Source organism: Schistocerca cancellata, chromosome 5, assembly GCF_023864275.1.
Source record: "Schistocerca cancellata isolate TAMUIC-IGC-003103 chromosome 5, iqSchCanc2.1, whole genome shotgun sequence".
NCBI lineage: Eukaryota > Metazoa > Arthropoda > Insecta > Orthoptera > Acrididae > Schistocerca > Schistocerca cancellata.
Genome location: NC_064630.1, coordinates 1,399,743 through 1,415,468, shown reverse-complemented (window position 1 = coordinate 1,415,468; position 15,726 = coordinate 1,399,743). Strand labels below are relative to the sequence as shown.

Here is a 15,726-nt window from a genome sequence, read left to right as displayed (position 1 = left end):
GGCTTAAGTAGTTCTAAGTTCTAGGGGACTGATGACCATAGATGTTAAGTCCCATAGTGCTCAGAGCCATTTGAACCATTTGAAAAATGGATGTACGGTCCACATTTCTTCTTAAACCACTGGACCGATTTCAACAAAACTTGGTACACATATCCATTACTGTTAGGCAATAATAGCTGTAGGGGTAAGAACTACTTCCCTATCATATTTCTGGAGATACGACGTCATAAAAGATTCGTGAAAAACTGCCGCATCATGCATGATATTTAAATTTACTACATTTGTGCTACTATCTCTATTCCTAATAGATTTTGCAGACAGTTTACACACGTGCCGCTGAACGTATCTACACAAATATATCATTGTACGATGCATAATGCAAGACGTAGACACACATAAACGCGTAAAAACATTCCGCGTCATGCACGAAGTTTTAATACATTTTTTATTTACCACTAAGACACTCCTATAGTCGAGTCAACTTAAGGAAATTCACGACACCTGAGAATGCCTTCGACAGCATTCAAAGGCAAAGCACAAACGGCTTTAGGGCTATAAAGAGGCGTTGCTGTAGGTAAGTTGACAAAATTGCGTTGTAGACTCGTCAAGCAGCTGCGGGCAGCGTAGAGAAAGTGTACACTACAGACACAGTTGATCTTTTGGTTGAATTTCGAATAAAAAACTGGCAAAATGAATACCCGGCCAATTCTCGGTTTTTCATATAAAGCTTTAGTTAATCTTAATTACCGGCAACAAGAACATGATACCATGAGTTTTTGCCGGATTATAGCAATAATCAGGCAACGGAATGTTTAGATGCACTGTAAATTACCGCGGATGACTACAACAAAAAAACTACAATCATATTTTTTGTGTGATGGTTGTATCTAGAAATGGAACAGAAAATACATGGAGCATTTAAAATGTAGGCTGAAGCAGAGCAATTTTTTCTGTCGGCAGCATCAAATACGTCAAGCAAACATCTAAGAACAATGATGATCTGCACTTACGTTTTCCTTTGGGTTCAGTGCTTCCCTCCTTGCCCGCTTCTTCTGAGTTCAGTTCGCCACGACGCGCCTGCATGAGCAAATGGATGACGTCGGGACGAACGATGCCTTGCTTTTCACGGGTCTCGATGGTTTCGATAACCATGGATCTGAAGAACTCTGTTGCACTCCGGTCGAGAAGCGGTATTCCTAGAAGCTACCAAAAATAAAATACATGAGTTTCAGTCAGAGGGCAAAGGAAATTGCTGACATACACTACGCGATCAAAAGTATCCGGACGCCTGGCTGGAAATGACTTACAAGTTGGTGGCGCCCTCAATCGGTAATGCGGGAATTCAGTATGGTGTTGGCCCACCCTTGGCCTTGATGAGAGCTTCCACTCTCTCAGGTATACGTTCAATCAGGTGCTGGAAGGTTTCTTGGGAATAGCAGCCCATTCTTCACGAAGTGTTGCACTGAAGGGAGGTATCGACGTCGGTCGGGGAGGCCTGGCACGAAGTCGACGTTCCAAAACATCCCAAAGGTATGAAACTTGAAACTTCCTGGCAGATTAAAACTGTGTGCCGGACCGAGACTCAAACTCGGGACCTTTGCCTTTCGCGGGCAAGTGCTCTACCAACTGAGCTGCCCGAGCACGACTCACGCCCCGTCCTCACAGCTTTAATTCCGCCAGTACCTCGTCTCCTACCTTCCAAACTTCTAGGAACATCCCAAAGGTGTTCTATAGGATTCAGGTCAGGACTCTGTGCAGGCCAGTCCGTTACATGGATGTTACTGTCGTATAACCACTCCGCCACAGACCGTACATTACCAAGAGGTTCTCGATCGTGTTGAAAGATGCAGTTGCCATCCCTGAATTGCTCTTCAAAAGGGGGAAGTAAGAACGTGCTTAAAACATCAATGCAGGCTTGTGCTGTGATAGTGCCACACAAAACAGCAAGGGGTACAAGCCCCTTCCATGAAAAACACGACCACACCATAACACCACCGCCTTCGAATTTTACTGTTGGCACTACACACGCTGGCAGGTGATGTTCACCGGGCATTCGCCGTACCCACCCCCTGCAATCGGATCGCCACATTGTGTACCGTGATTCGTCACTCCACACAACGTTTTTCCACTGTTCAATCGACCAATAATTACGCTCCTTACACCAAGCGAGGCGCCGTTCGGCGTTCACCGGCGTGATGTGTGACTTATGAGCAGCGCTCAACCATGAAATCCAAGTTTTCCCACCTCGCGCCTAACTATCATAGTACTTGCAGTGGATCTTGATGCAGTTTGGAATTCCTGTGTGTTGGTCTGGATAGATGTCTGCCTATTACACATTACGACCCTCTTCAACTGTCGGCGCTATCTGTCAGTCAACAGACGAGGACGGCCTGTACGCTTTTATACTGTACCGTGTTCCTTCACGTTTCCACTTCACTATCATATCGGAAAAAGTGAACCTAGGGATGTTCAGCAGCGGGGAAATCTCGCGTACAGACGCGTGACACAAGTGACACGCAGTCACCTGACGACGTTCGAAGTCCGTGAGTTCCGCGGGGCGCCCCATTCTGCTCTCTCACGGTGTCTAATGACGACAGAGGTCGCTGATATGGAGTACCTGGCAGTAGGTGGCAGTACAACGCACCTAATATGAAAAACGTGTGTTTTTGGGGGTGTCCGGATACTTTTGATCACATAGTGTACGAAGTGTGGCTCTAAAATAACGGGATTATTGTTGTAACAAATTTTATTTCAAAAAGACATTTAGTTTTTGTCACCTTCAATATACTTCCTTCCTCTGCCCCTACAACATTCCATGCGAATTCCCCATTCGTGGAAAGAGTGCTGAAATTCTTCCTCTATGGGCTTCTTGGCGACGCGTGCCGCTTTTCCTTTCACTGCTTCAACGGACAGAAATCTTGTTCCCTTGAATGCAGATTTGACCTTGGGAAGTAGATGAAAGTCATGTGGCACTAGTTCAGGTGAATAAGATGTATGTTCTAACACTAGGATGCTCTACCTGACTAGCAACCTCTCAGCAGACAATGCAGTATTAGTGCATTGTCTCGGTGCGGAACCCATGAATGTTTCTTCGTTTCTTCAACGATTCGGACCGGTTTTCTCTTGTTTTCTTATGGAATTCAGCAAGAACCTCAAGCTGGTAATATTGATTAATAGTTTCACCTTCAAGAAACCAGTGAAGATACACAACTCCGTGAATATCGAAAAAACAATCATCATCGCTTTGACTCTTGATTTGCCTATTCGATTTTTTTTTTTTTTTGACAATGCATGGATTAGCTCTTAGTTCCTGGATCATAAGTGAAAAACCAAGATTCGTCACATGTTATCACTCTTTCCAAGAAATTAGTATCACGAGACTTCTGCAATTTCCCCGACGTATTTCTTCTGATTTGCAGCCGGATCCCATCAACATTCTGCCACGATATTTTGGCCCAGAGACGTTCGGCCATCCTGAGGTGAGCAGACGAGATACTCACGTGAGGATGACCGGACTTACCGTGGCAGAATGTTGATGGGATACCTTCAGTCGTATTCAAATTGTCAGCACAAACATTTTCAATCGACACTTTTTGTCAATGTTGATGGGATATCTTCAGTCGTATTCAAATTGTCAGTACAAACATTTTCAATTGATACTTTTTGTTCGATAGTGAAAGTTTTTCAGCACACACGTTTCTCATGTTAAGTTGGTTATGTAAAATTTGCCTTACGCACTCTTTATCAAATCCTACAGTTTCAGCAATCGATCGAATACTGAACTCAAGGACAGATGGAATCACATTACCTACTTTTTCGATATTTTCATCCGTTTTTGATGTTGAACTGCATCCTGGGCGTGAGTCATCTTCAACGTCTTCTCAGCCATGTTGGAAACGTTTGTTCCACTCAAAAACTAGCGTCCATGATAAATTCTTCGCCATACACTTCTTTTAATAAAATATAATTCATGTGAAACCACACGACAATTCGTTGCTCTGTTATTATCATTTTTCCGGCAGAACAAAAGAACAGCTCTTACAGAAACGAATGCCACTGCCACACTGGTATGTCTACAGACACCAAAGTTGTAACAATCGACTCACAAGGAACCCCTCTAATACGAGTTCACAAAAGGACAATTATGTTTACGGCGTTCTACGCACCACATACTGTCTATAATTCAGCCTCAATATTGACTGCTAATGGTAACGTGGGATGGGACTGGAGGTATCCATTGGTGAGCACAGCTTGAGGCTACGGAACTTAGTTGAACTGCTTAGCCGACGAGTAACTCACAACAGTGCTACAGTGCTAGTGATGATGCAAAGCAAAGGAGTGGCAACGATAAAGCAAAGGAAACATTACATTATATGTGCAACAACAGTTCCCGAAGTTGACATTTCGTCGCAAAGGAGCCCAAGGAATTTCAGAGTGAGCAATAAATGGCAGATGAAATTTCTGCGTTTCTGCAAGTTGAGTCAGTAGAATGTGTGGTGCCGTGTACGATCCACAGTGCAGACAATATACACGAGGTGTACAATGATGACGACAGTTGCTTAACAAGCGAAAGTCGAGCCATGTAGTTCATCAACCATGTCGGGAAGGGAGTCACAAATCCCGTCTCCAGTGAAACGTAGTAATGGACAATCGTTGTCCAAGGAGAGGATACTACATATAATTACGTATATTAAAGATCATCCGTAGCATAGTAAAAAACAGTTATGAACAGTCCGCAGTAATATAACCGTGTAGTGCATAAGAAGAAGTACAGACATTCAAGGTGGGACAAGGTGCACTTGTTACAAAAACTTGTGTTTTGCACGTTTCAGTGATTCTCGATACAATTTACGGTATGTGGATGATAGTGGCCTACTACGTTATGCACATCAAAATGCGCGTGACATAGATTACAGTGATTTCAAGGGAAGCAGTGGATGGTTGCATAACTTCAAACAGTGCTACAGAACTGGAAGACTTGAGATGAAATTTCAAACAAAGCGTCAACATGACAATGCACAGCAAACTGCGGAATCGGTCCCAAAATTTGTAGAGGATGTAAACAAGCTTATCCTGTCGTTCAGTAAGGAATTTGTTGTCAACTCCGACCAATTGGGATTTAAAGAGAAAATGCATATGAAAGGAACCCTAGAAGTTAGACGTACCAAGAGACTTGTATCATGATCAACTAACATCCATACCTTAACGCGTTAGTAGAAAATTATGCCAACTGTTAATGTGGATGATAAATTAGCTGAAAAGTTATTTATTGTGCTGCGTAAAGTTAAAGGTGCTCTGCCTCCTATGATTTTTGCCTCTTGTGCGTGATCTTGCGAGGACAGTAGAGAATATTTACGTCACAGCAAACAGAAGTGGGAAAAGTTGACGTAAGAGAACTACAACTATGGCATGAGCACTGCTTTTGCACAATAGTTGGTCAAAATAACTTGCTTTTGCTTGATTTATGGGCTGTGTATATAAATCATACTCCTTTAGAGCAAACAATCCCTCCTGAAATGGGCGTGACATTGCAGTTTGTACCACCTGGAAACGCTGGGCAAATTCAGCCTCTGTGTGTTTGATATTCCGTGCCTACAAAACATATTATTGCACTATCTGCCGTTACGCTTCAAAGGATAGACAGTTTCACGATAAACTCCACGACAGACTGTTTCGCATTAGCTTGAATGTCGTCACATTCCATCAGTTCTCGTCACCCCGTTACACCAATACGATTCTCTAAGAATTCTCTAAAAGTGGATACCTAGCTGTGAACATCCTGTACGATTTGTAACTCGGAAGGAGTCTGCCTCCGATCTTGTGACTCGTTATTTTTCACTCTGTATTCATGGTGCAAGGTACTGGTTTGTTTCTGAATGTTGACGACTTCCGTTTTGTGAAGGGTAACACATGCAGCCCATAGAACGTTGATCCCTGCACCTCCCGGACCCACATTTTCTGTCGCCCTCCAGATGCACATGGTGAGTCATTAGCAGCTAATATTTTTTGTGTGATAATTGTTAACACAACAATTTCAAATGAGCCTTACGAAAAGACTGAACATGCGACATCGCACTCAAGTGATTCCTTGGGAGAAAGCTTACGCTTCACACCTATTGCTCATTAACATTTGTCGCAAGTTTGCTTACTTTGCGACGGCATCAGTCCCGTTACTTTACAGCCACACACGACGTACAAAGCAGTGTGGTGTTCATTCTCACCTGCATGAGTTTCGGAGACAGCAGGTAGCCGACGGCCGTCAGTTTGATGTTTGTGAGCTCGCGGCCCATCCGGTAGAACGAGTTCTGCGGTTCCGACAGCGAGTCCACTTTGACACCGAACGCTGTGGTTGCAATTACGTCATTAGTGACGCGTGTGAAGAAGTCCTTCATGTCCAGTGTGAGCAAATTCTCCTTCCCGGCGGAAACTTCAACAATAATATAAACACCATGGGGTCAACATTTTCGCTGTTCTTTTTGCAGCTGAAATAGAATGTCTTATCATTTCAGTTCATTCGTGTACAAGAACACAATTTTAAGTCCAAGCACTATTTACATTTACGACCGCATAACAACGTAGATTACCTTTAAATTGTCATCATCAGCCTCAAGGCACGGACAGCGTCGGCTTACAAGATTCTGTAGCACCTCCAAATGTCACTGTGTTTTCAATCTCACAACTACCGTCCACATTCTAAGCAACTAATTCCAGCTTTTATTCACTGGGTTCTTATAAGAAATGGCTGTAGACAGACCCGTAACAAATAGTAAAGGAGATTCGCGTTGTATGGCATGTCAGACCAAAGAATGGTGCCTCATGTCGTATCGGGCATTCAGCGATCGCAAATAAGGTACTCACCTCCGTGATCGGCAGTTTGACCATCTAAATAAGCAATGATCTGCTGTCCAATCTCTGTTATCAGCATGAACATATTCTTCATTTTCATCGTAGTAAAAGCAGGGCTAAGCGTAGTTCGCATATCATGCCATTCCTTTCCTGAAAGTAGAAGGCAGTAAACAGGGTGTGCAGTTCATTTATTAAATGATACAACATTCAGATAGCATATTTTACTTAACAGACTCATGCACTTACTAAAATTGTGGGGTGATGGTAATAGAAAAAAGTAATTGTTTTAGGTCCTCCTATAACCTTTAGCCGGCCGGTGTGGCCGTGCGGTTCTAGGCGCTTCAGTCTGGAAGCGCGTGACCGCTACGGTCGCAGGTTCGAATCCTGCCTCGGGCATGGATGTATGTGATGTCCTTAGGTTAGTTAGGTTTAAGTAGTTCTAAGTTCTAGGGGACTGATGACCACAGATGTTAAGTCCCATAGTGCTCAGAGCAATTTGAACCATATAACCTTTATTTTCGCTTTAGTTCAAAATTTGGTGTAACATATAAAGTATTTCTTTGTGTTAGAATACGTTTTGTATGACGTTGAGCGATATGGCCTTGTTACTACTTCTAAATAACTACGTTAGTAAAAAGCAAAGTAAATGTACGGTCTCTGTGGCCGAGAGGTTCTAGGCGCTTCGGAACCGCGCTGCTGCTACGGTCGCAGGTTCGAATCCTGCCTCGGGCATGGATGTGTGTGACGTCCTTAGGTTGGTTAGGTTTAAGTATTTCTAAGTCTAGGGGACTGATGACCTCAGATGTTAAGTCCCATAGTGTTCAGAGCCATAAGTGTACGATCGGAACTCTTTTTCATAAGAAAACAAATTGTGCATGGAGTTGTTTATTCTTGTTGATTCCAGTACGTAAAATCGAATATGAGTGCCAGATGCTCGAGCACTTGGTTTATCCTGTTCGCCACCAAGGGAATGGCCGGAACTCGACTGAATAAATACAGGACCAATGATTAGTTGTAGCAGCGAGGAATCAGCACTGCCTGGCCACGCATTACTGCCGAGAACTTAAACTGTGACTTCCAAAATATTTGCCAGATTTACTACTACTGTCACGCAGAAAAACAGATATGGAGCGGGACATGTGAAAGACCACGATGGTGGAGGACGACTTGTGTTTTGCACGTTCTGACAGCCAGCGTAGTCCATGGGCAGGAAGACCGCAAGTACTTACTTGAATTTTAAGGTTTTTTCTGGCGAACGAGACGCTAAACCCAAACACACAGAAATCCTCACAACCACACAAGAAATAGAGATAATAGCAGTAATGCTCGCTAGGTAAAAATTGCGTCCAATATATTTTCATTTCAACATGTTCTGTCTTCCATTTAATTGTCACTACGGTCATTTTATCGTCTGCCACTCTTGTTTCTGCTCGGTCCTTATTTTCTCAAATCTCGCCTAGTAATTTCCATTGTGGCCAATGAATAGCCTGGAGTTTTTGAGTAGTTCTGACATTAAGAACTCAGATCCCACTCCACCATTCAAAACTGGTATTATATACTAAATCTAAACTTCACGTATCAGACAAATTGGAAACTTGATTTAGAAAACTTTGTTTAGTCTACCAGAAGCATCCCAGGTCATATTTAATCTCCTGTTTATCTGTTTCGATGTCCACCCGGCCGTCGTCTTCCACTACCCTGTTTACAAAAAACCATGAAGTGGTTCTATGATTTCATTCATGATTTGTACCACTTTCTTTTCTCTGCGTTGATGATTTTACTTTTATACACACCTGAAAAGCTACTCTATTACGTATTGCTCGTTGCCTTTTGTCTTAGTTTTTTATGTTTCATCAGCATGAGTGAATGGCATTGTCAAAGATTCACGCTCCATTGTTGATGGTGGAATGGTCCTCTGTTACATTTTTTCGTTCGTTGTAGAAGTTTATCTGCCCTCCGGTCTAATAGCAAGATCTGATTTGTTCTAGTAAAATTGTATCCCAGTTGAAATAGCTGTAAAACTATTCTAGGACTGCGGAGAACAAGTTATATGGAATCTTTATGTTTAGCCTTCTTTCAGTTCTACTACATGACGTATTCTAATGAACGCCGTAGCACTGATGCATATATTCTGCATAATAATGACGTAGGTTTTGTGGTGTCACTGCCAGACACCACACTTGCTAGGTGGTAGCCTTTAAATCGGCCGCGGTCCGCTAGTATACGACGGACCCGCGTGTCGCCACTGTCGGTGATTGCAGACCGAGCGCCGCCACACGGCTGGTCTAGAGACACTTCCTAGCACTCGCCCCAGTTGTACAGCGGAATTTGCTAGCGAAGCTACACTGACAAATACGCTCTCATTTGCCGAGACGATAGTTAGCATAGCCTTCAGCTACGTCATTTGCTACGACCTAACAAGGCGCCATTACCAGTTATATTGAGATATTAAAACATGTACAGTCAAGATCGATGTTCTCCAATTATGGATTAAAGTTAAGTATTACATCAACTACGTACTTTATTTGCTACTATACATTCCCTTAACTGTTCCAGACCTCACGCCAGTCTGCGTGAGCTTAAACGCGTGCATTTCGGCCTCCTCTAGCAAATCGGTATTGGCTCTTCTGCCAACACACCAGGTTCAATAAATTTTTATATCAAGGGCTATTAGTGCAGATTTTGTCACAAATCAGTAAAAATCTTCTTAGGAATCTATGAATGTGAGACAAATTGGAAATCCATAAAATGCAATTACCCATTTTATACGTAGGTTGGAACCTAAATAGTGGCAATGCCGCTGTGGAGACACTGTGCAATGGAATCTACTATTGTCGCTGACAGCACGAGTTGTTGATACAGCTGCCTCACCTCTGAGCAAATGGACTCGCCCGTCCCACGTCACCGGCGTGCGCACAATCGAAGGAAACGCAGTCAGTTGTGAGCGAGCGGTCTAACGTAACGCTGTCACTGTGTTTTCGAAACAGGAACGACGGAGTTGGATCAAGGTTGAGTGTGCCGGAGGTCGTACAGCACGACAGTGTCATCGAGGTCTTCAAGAAGCGTGCGGGGAATCGGCATTGCCGTACAGAACAGCGGCACCTTCAATGAAGGTCGGCAAACTGTGGCAGACACGCATCGGGCAGGTCGTCCTAGCGCCTCTGAGGAAGAAGTCTACATCTACATTCTACATTTATACTCCGCAAGCCACCCAACGGTGTGTGGCGGAGGGCACCCTACGTGCCATTGTCATTATCTCCCTTTCCTGTTCCAGTCGCGTATGGTTCGCGGGAAGAACGACTGTCTGAAAGCCTCTGTGCGCGCTCTAATCTCTCTAATTTTACATTCGTGATCTCCTCGGGAGGTATAAGTAGGGGGAAGCAATATATCCGATACCTCATCCAGAAACGCACCCTCTCGAAACCTGGCGAGCAAGCTACACCGCGATGCAGAGCGCCTCTCTTGCAGAGTCTGCCACTTGAGTTTGTTAAACATCTCCGTAACGCTATCACGGTTACCAAATAACCCTGTGACGAAACGCGCCGCTCTTCTTTGGATCTTCTCTATCTCCTCCGTCAACCCGATCTGGTACGGATCCCACACTGATGAGAAATACTCAAGTATAGGTCGAACGAGTGTTTTGTAAGCCACCTCCTTTGTTGATGGACTACATTTTCTAAGGACTCTCCCAATGAATCTCAACCTGGTACCCGCCTTACCAACAATTAATTTTATATGATCATCCCACTTCAAATCGTTCCGCACGCATACTCCCAGATATCTTACAGAAGTAACTGCTACCAGTGTTTGTTCCGCTATCATATAATCATACAATAAAGGATCCTTCTTTCTATGTATTCGCAATACATTACATTTGTCTATATTAAGGGTCAGTTGCCACTCCCTGCACCAAATGCCTATCCGCTGCAGATCTTCCTGCATTTCGCTACAATTTTCTAATGCTGCAACTTCTCTGTATACTACAGCATCATCCGCGAAAAGCCGCATGGAACTTCCGACACTATCTACTAGGTCATTTATATATATTGTGAAAAGCAATGGTCCCATAACACTCCCCTGTGGCACGCCAGAGGTTACTTTAACGTCTGTAGACGTCTCTCCGTTGATAACAACATGCTGTGTTCTGTTTGCTAAAAACTCTTCAATCCAGCCACTCAGCTGGTCTGATATTCCGTAGGCTCTTACTTTGTTTATCAGGCGACAGTGCGGAACTGTATCGAACGCCTTCCGGAAGTCAAGAAAAATAGCTTCTACCTGGGAGCCCGTATCTAATATTTTCTGGGTCTCATGAACAAATAAAGCGAGTTGGGTTTCACACGATCGCTGTTTCCGGAATCCATGTTGATTCCTACATAGTAGATTCTGAGTTTCCAAAAACGACATGATACTCGAGCAAAAGACATGTTCTAAAATTCTACAACAGATCGACGTCAGAGATATAGGTCTATAGTTTTGCGCATCTGCTCGACGACCCTTCTTGAAGACTGGGACTACCTGTGCTCTTTTCCAATCATTTGGAACCTTCTGTTCCTCTAGAGACTTGCGGTACACGGCTGTTAGAAGGGGGGCAAGTTCTTTCGCGTACTCTGTGTAGAATCGAATTGGTATCCCGTCAGGTCTAGTGGACTTTCCTCTGTTGAGTGATTCCAGTTGCTTTTCTATTCCTTGGACACTTATTTCGATGTCAGCCATTTTTTTGTTGGTGCGAAGATTTAGAGAAGGAACTGCAGTGCGGTCTTCCTCTGTGAAACAGCTTTGGAAAAAGGTGTTTAGTATTTCAGCTTTACGCTTGTCATCCTCTGTTTCAATGCCATCATCATCCCGGAGAGTCTGGACATGTTGTTTCGAGCCACTTACTGATTTAACGTAAGACCAGAACTTCCTAGGATTTTCGGTCAAGTCGGTACCTAGTATTTTACTTTCGAATTCACTGAACGCTTCACGCATAGCCCTCCTTACGCTAACTTTGACATCGTTTAGCTTCTGTTTTGTCTGAGAGGTTTTGGCTGCGTTTAAACTTGGAGTGAAGCTCTCTTTGCTTTCGCAGTAGTTTCCTAACTTTGTTGTTGTACCACGGTGGGTTTTTCCCGTCCCTCACAGTTTTACTCGGCACGTACCTGTCTGAAACGCATTTTACGATTGCCTTGAACTTTTTCCATAAACACTCAACATTGTCAGTGTCGGAACAGAAATTTTCGTTTTGATCTGTTAGGTAGTCTGAAATCTGCCTTCTATTACTCTTGCTAAACAGATAAACCTTCCTCCCTTTTTTTATATTTCTATTTACTTCCGTATTCAGGGATGCTGCAACGGCCTTATGATCACTGATTCCCTGTTGCCGCGTTAGTGGACAGTGATCGAGGCCATACGATTCGCGAGATCGCCCACGAAACCGGATTAGCGCATACGACTGTGTTTCGCATCCTGAAGGAACGCCGGGGCACGCGAAAAATTGCATCACGACGTGTTCCTCATGACTTGACGGAAATGCAGAGATGGATGCCTTACGACGCTGCTCAAACGAACTAGGAGCGCTGTGAGCGCGAAGGAGAGGCTTTCTTACGCCAGCAGTGGATGACACGTGGGCCACGTCATACGAGCTAAAACTGAAGCGCCAGTCCAACAAATGGCTTCATTATGGGTCGCTGCGAAAGTCGAAAGTGCGTCAGAGCCCCAGTATGGTGAAAGTTACGGTGATTCTCTTGTACTACTGTGATGGTGTTATCCTAACGCATTACGTTCCTCCACGGCAGACCGTCAATGCACAGTACTACTGTCCGGTTTTGGAGCATCACCTGCGACCAGCTCTGCGAAAGAAGCGGCGACACTTTCTGCGCAACCCACCCATCATTTTGCACGAGAATGCGCGGGCGCATACAGCGCAAGCTGTGGCTGCTCTGTTCGGTCGATGGATCTGGGAAGTACTGTACCATCCACCATACTCCCCGGGCTTAAGTCCTTGTGACTTTGATGTGATTCCGAAGATGAAGGAACCACTTCGTGGCATTCGCTTCGGAAGTGTTCCAGAGATTCGACAGGCAGTAGACCGCTCCATTCGCACCATGAACAGAACAGGCTCTGCTAACGGTATACTACGGCTTCCACATCGCTGACAACGGGTTCTACACAACGCTGGTGACTACTTTGAAGGACAGTAACAGGTCCAAACATATAACTCTTTTGTATCGGTTGTGAATAAGTGGTTGCCACTATTTAAGTTCCAGCACTCGTAATTTCATTCACAACTTTCAAATTTTTTATTATAGTTTATCCACTTCAGTTCCTTTCTTTGCTATTGGTACAGGGTCTTCCAGGAGAAATGATCAGTATTCAGGGACGTGACAGGAGCGATCATTAGAAACAAAATGTCTGGTAAACATGGGCTTTGAACCCATACCTTAAGAGCTGTATGCACTTCGCTATATACTATGAAACAAGTCTCTCCTACAGCAAGCTCTTTGCTTTCCATGTTTTGAGAGGAGGTAGTATGGATCAAAACAAGAAACAATGGTCGAGTAAAAATTGGCTCTAAAGTGAATACCTTAAGAGCTATGAACACATGCCCAGTAGAAGACATTAGAGTTAAAATCTTCTGGGCTGTTACGCCCGTCATACTTCTACAAAAAATCGACTTTTCGACCCCTCTGCTGGGATCTTCTTCAAGATCTTGTGGTGTCCACTGTAGATTGAGAGCTGCCAAAGCCCAGTGTCGCCTTCTCCCATAAAGGGCAGATTTCGCGCGCTTGTGCTGGAGAGGTGGGATTATTGGACAAAAATCTCGGGCTACCATCGGTTGGCCATCGTCACTGGATAGTAAGAGAAATCTTACCGCACATGTCGAAGAAGGGGCTTACTGGCTAAAACTCCTGTGGCCAGCCCCTGTGGGCCAACGTCACTGATTAAAAAGCACTTTTCTCGGACCTATGCTGGAGAAGATTTGGTTAAAATTGCTCCTGGTGTTATTGGTGGATCCACATCATTGACTAGAAGCGAAACAGGCAGAGTATGAGAGGGGAATGTTTATCCAAGCTATTGTTGTTCACAGGGGTGGCTTCCAGGGCACTGTGTGCGTTGCTCGCACGCCGCAGCCGCGCATTCTCTTCCTGGAGCACTTCGGAGCTCACCAGTGATTCCTTCCGCTGACTTGAGGCGACTTTCTACCGTCACCCTCCCCAGTGCTCGACGGTCGCCGCCCGTCAGCACACGATGTCTGCCAGGACTTGGTTTAGGTGCGGTTGTTCTTCTGCGTCTTCACTTCACAATCAAATCTTCAGCAGTCGACTCTGACAGTTTCAGAAGGGTTCAGTTGTCCCCCATGAATTTGGTACTTAGATGACATTCAATGATTAGTCCACTTTGGAAATCACTGTGCTCTCCCTGTCTAGTCTGCTGTTAGTGTTCCTCTATGACAACGCAGTACTGCCCGCCTCCTTTTATACTGCCCTCTCGCAGTATCTAGTGGCCAATTCAGCATTACATAGGGGCGTCCGGATAGCCAGGTTGACACAGTGTATACTAATGTCTACGCTGTACAAGTCTTCTCACCTTTGCATTACTGCTGCAACATACACTCCTGGAAATTGAAATAACAACACCATGAATTCATTGTCCCAGGAAGGGGAAACTTTATTGACACATTCCTGGGGTCAGATCCATCACATGAGCACACTGACAGAACCACAGGCACATAGACACAGGCAACAGAGCATGCACAATGTCGGCACTAGTACAGTGTATATCCACCTTTCGCAGCAATGCAGGCTGCTATTCTCCCATGGAGACGATCGTAGAGATGCTGGATGTAGTCCTGTGGAACGGCTTGCCATGCCATTTCCACCTGGCGCCTCAGTTGGACCAGCGTTCGTGCTGGACGTGCAGACCGCGTGAGACGACGCTTCATCCAGTCCCAAACATGCTCAATGGGGGACAGATCCGGAGATCTTGCTGGCCAGGGTAGTTGACTTACACCTTCTAGAGCACGTTGGGTGGCACGGGATACATGCGGACGTGCATTGTCCTGTTGGAACAGCAAGTTCCCTTGCCGGTCTAGGAATGATAGAACGATGGGTTCGATGACGGTTTGGATGTACCGTGCACTATTCAGTGTCCCCTCGACGATCACCAGTGATATACGGCCAGTGTAGGAGATCGTTCTCCACACCATGACGCCGGGTGTTGGCCCTGTGTGCCTCGGTCGTATGCAGTCCTGATTGTGGCGCTCACCTGCACGGCGCCAAACACGCATACGACCATCATTGGCACCAAGGCAGAAGCGACTCTCATCGCTGAAGACGACACGTCTCCATTCGTCCCTCCATTCACGCCTGTCGCGACACCACTGGAGGCGGGCTGCACGATGTTGGGGCGTGAGCGGAAGACGGCCTAACGGTGTGCGGCACCGTAGCCCAGCTTCATGGAGACGGTTGCGAATGGTCCTCGCCGATACCCCAGGAGCGACAGTGTCCCTAATTTGCTGGGAAGTGGCGGTGCGGTCCCCTACGGCACTGCGTAGGATCCTACGGTCTTGGCGTGCATCCGTGCGTCGCTGCGGTCCGGTCCCAGGTCGACGGGCACGTGCACCTTCCGCCGACCACGGGCGACAACATCGATGTACTGTGGAGACCTCACGCCCCACGTGTTGAGCAATTCGGCGGTACGTCCACCCGGCCTCCCGCATGCCCACTATACGCCCTCGCTCAAAGTCCGTCAACTGCACATACGGTTCACGTCCACGCTGTCGCGGCATGCTACCAGTGTTAAAGACTGCGATGGAGCTCCGTATGCCACGGCAAACTGGCTGACACTGACGGCGGCGGTGCACAAATGCTGCGCAGCTAGCGCCATTCGACGGCCAACACC

At 45.5% G+C, this 15,726-nt stretch overlaps 1 protein-coding gene across 1 annotated transcript in view; it reads right to left on the bottom strand.

Moving 5' to 3' along the window:
- LOC126188110 (cytochrome P450 9e2-like) overlaps positions 1 to 15,726 on the bottom strand; it is a 78,243-nt gene that overhangs the window by 41,946 nt on the left and 20,571 nt on the right. The window contains exons 3-5 of the mRNA XM_049929576.1: positions 6,859 to 6,996; positions 6,222 to 6,427; positions 1,011 to 1,203 (exon numbers count right to left, since the gene is read on the bottom strand). Of these exons, the coding sequence (XP_049785533.1) occupies positions 1,011 to 1,203; positions 6,222 to 6,427; positions 6,859 to 6,996 (537 nt within the window). The remainder of the gene's footprint in view (positions 1 to 1,010; positions 1,204 to 6,221; positions 6,428 to 6,858; positions 6,997 to 15,726) is intronic.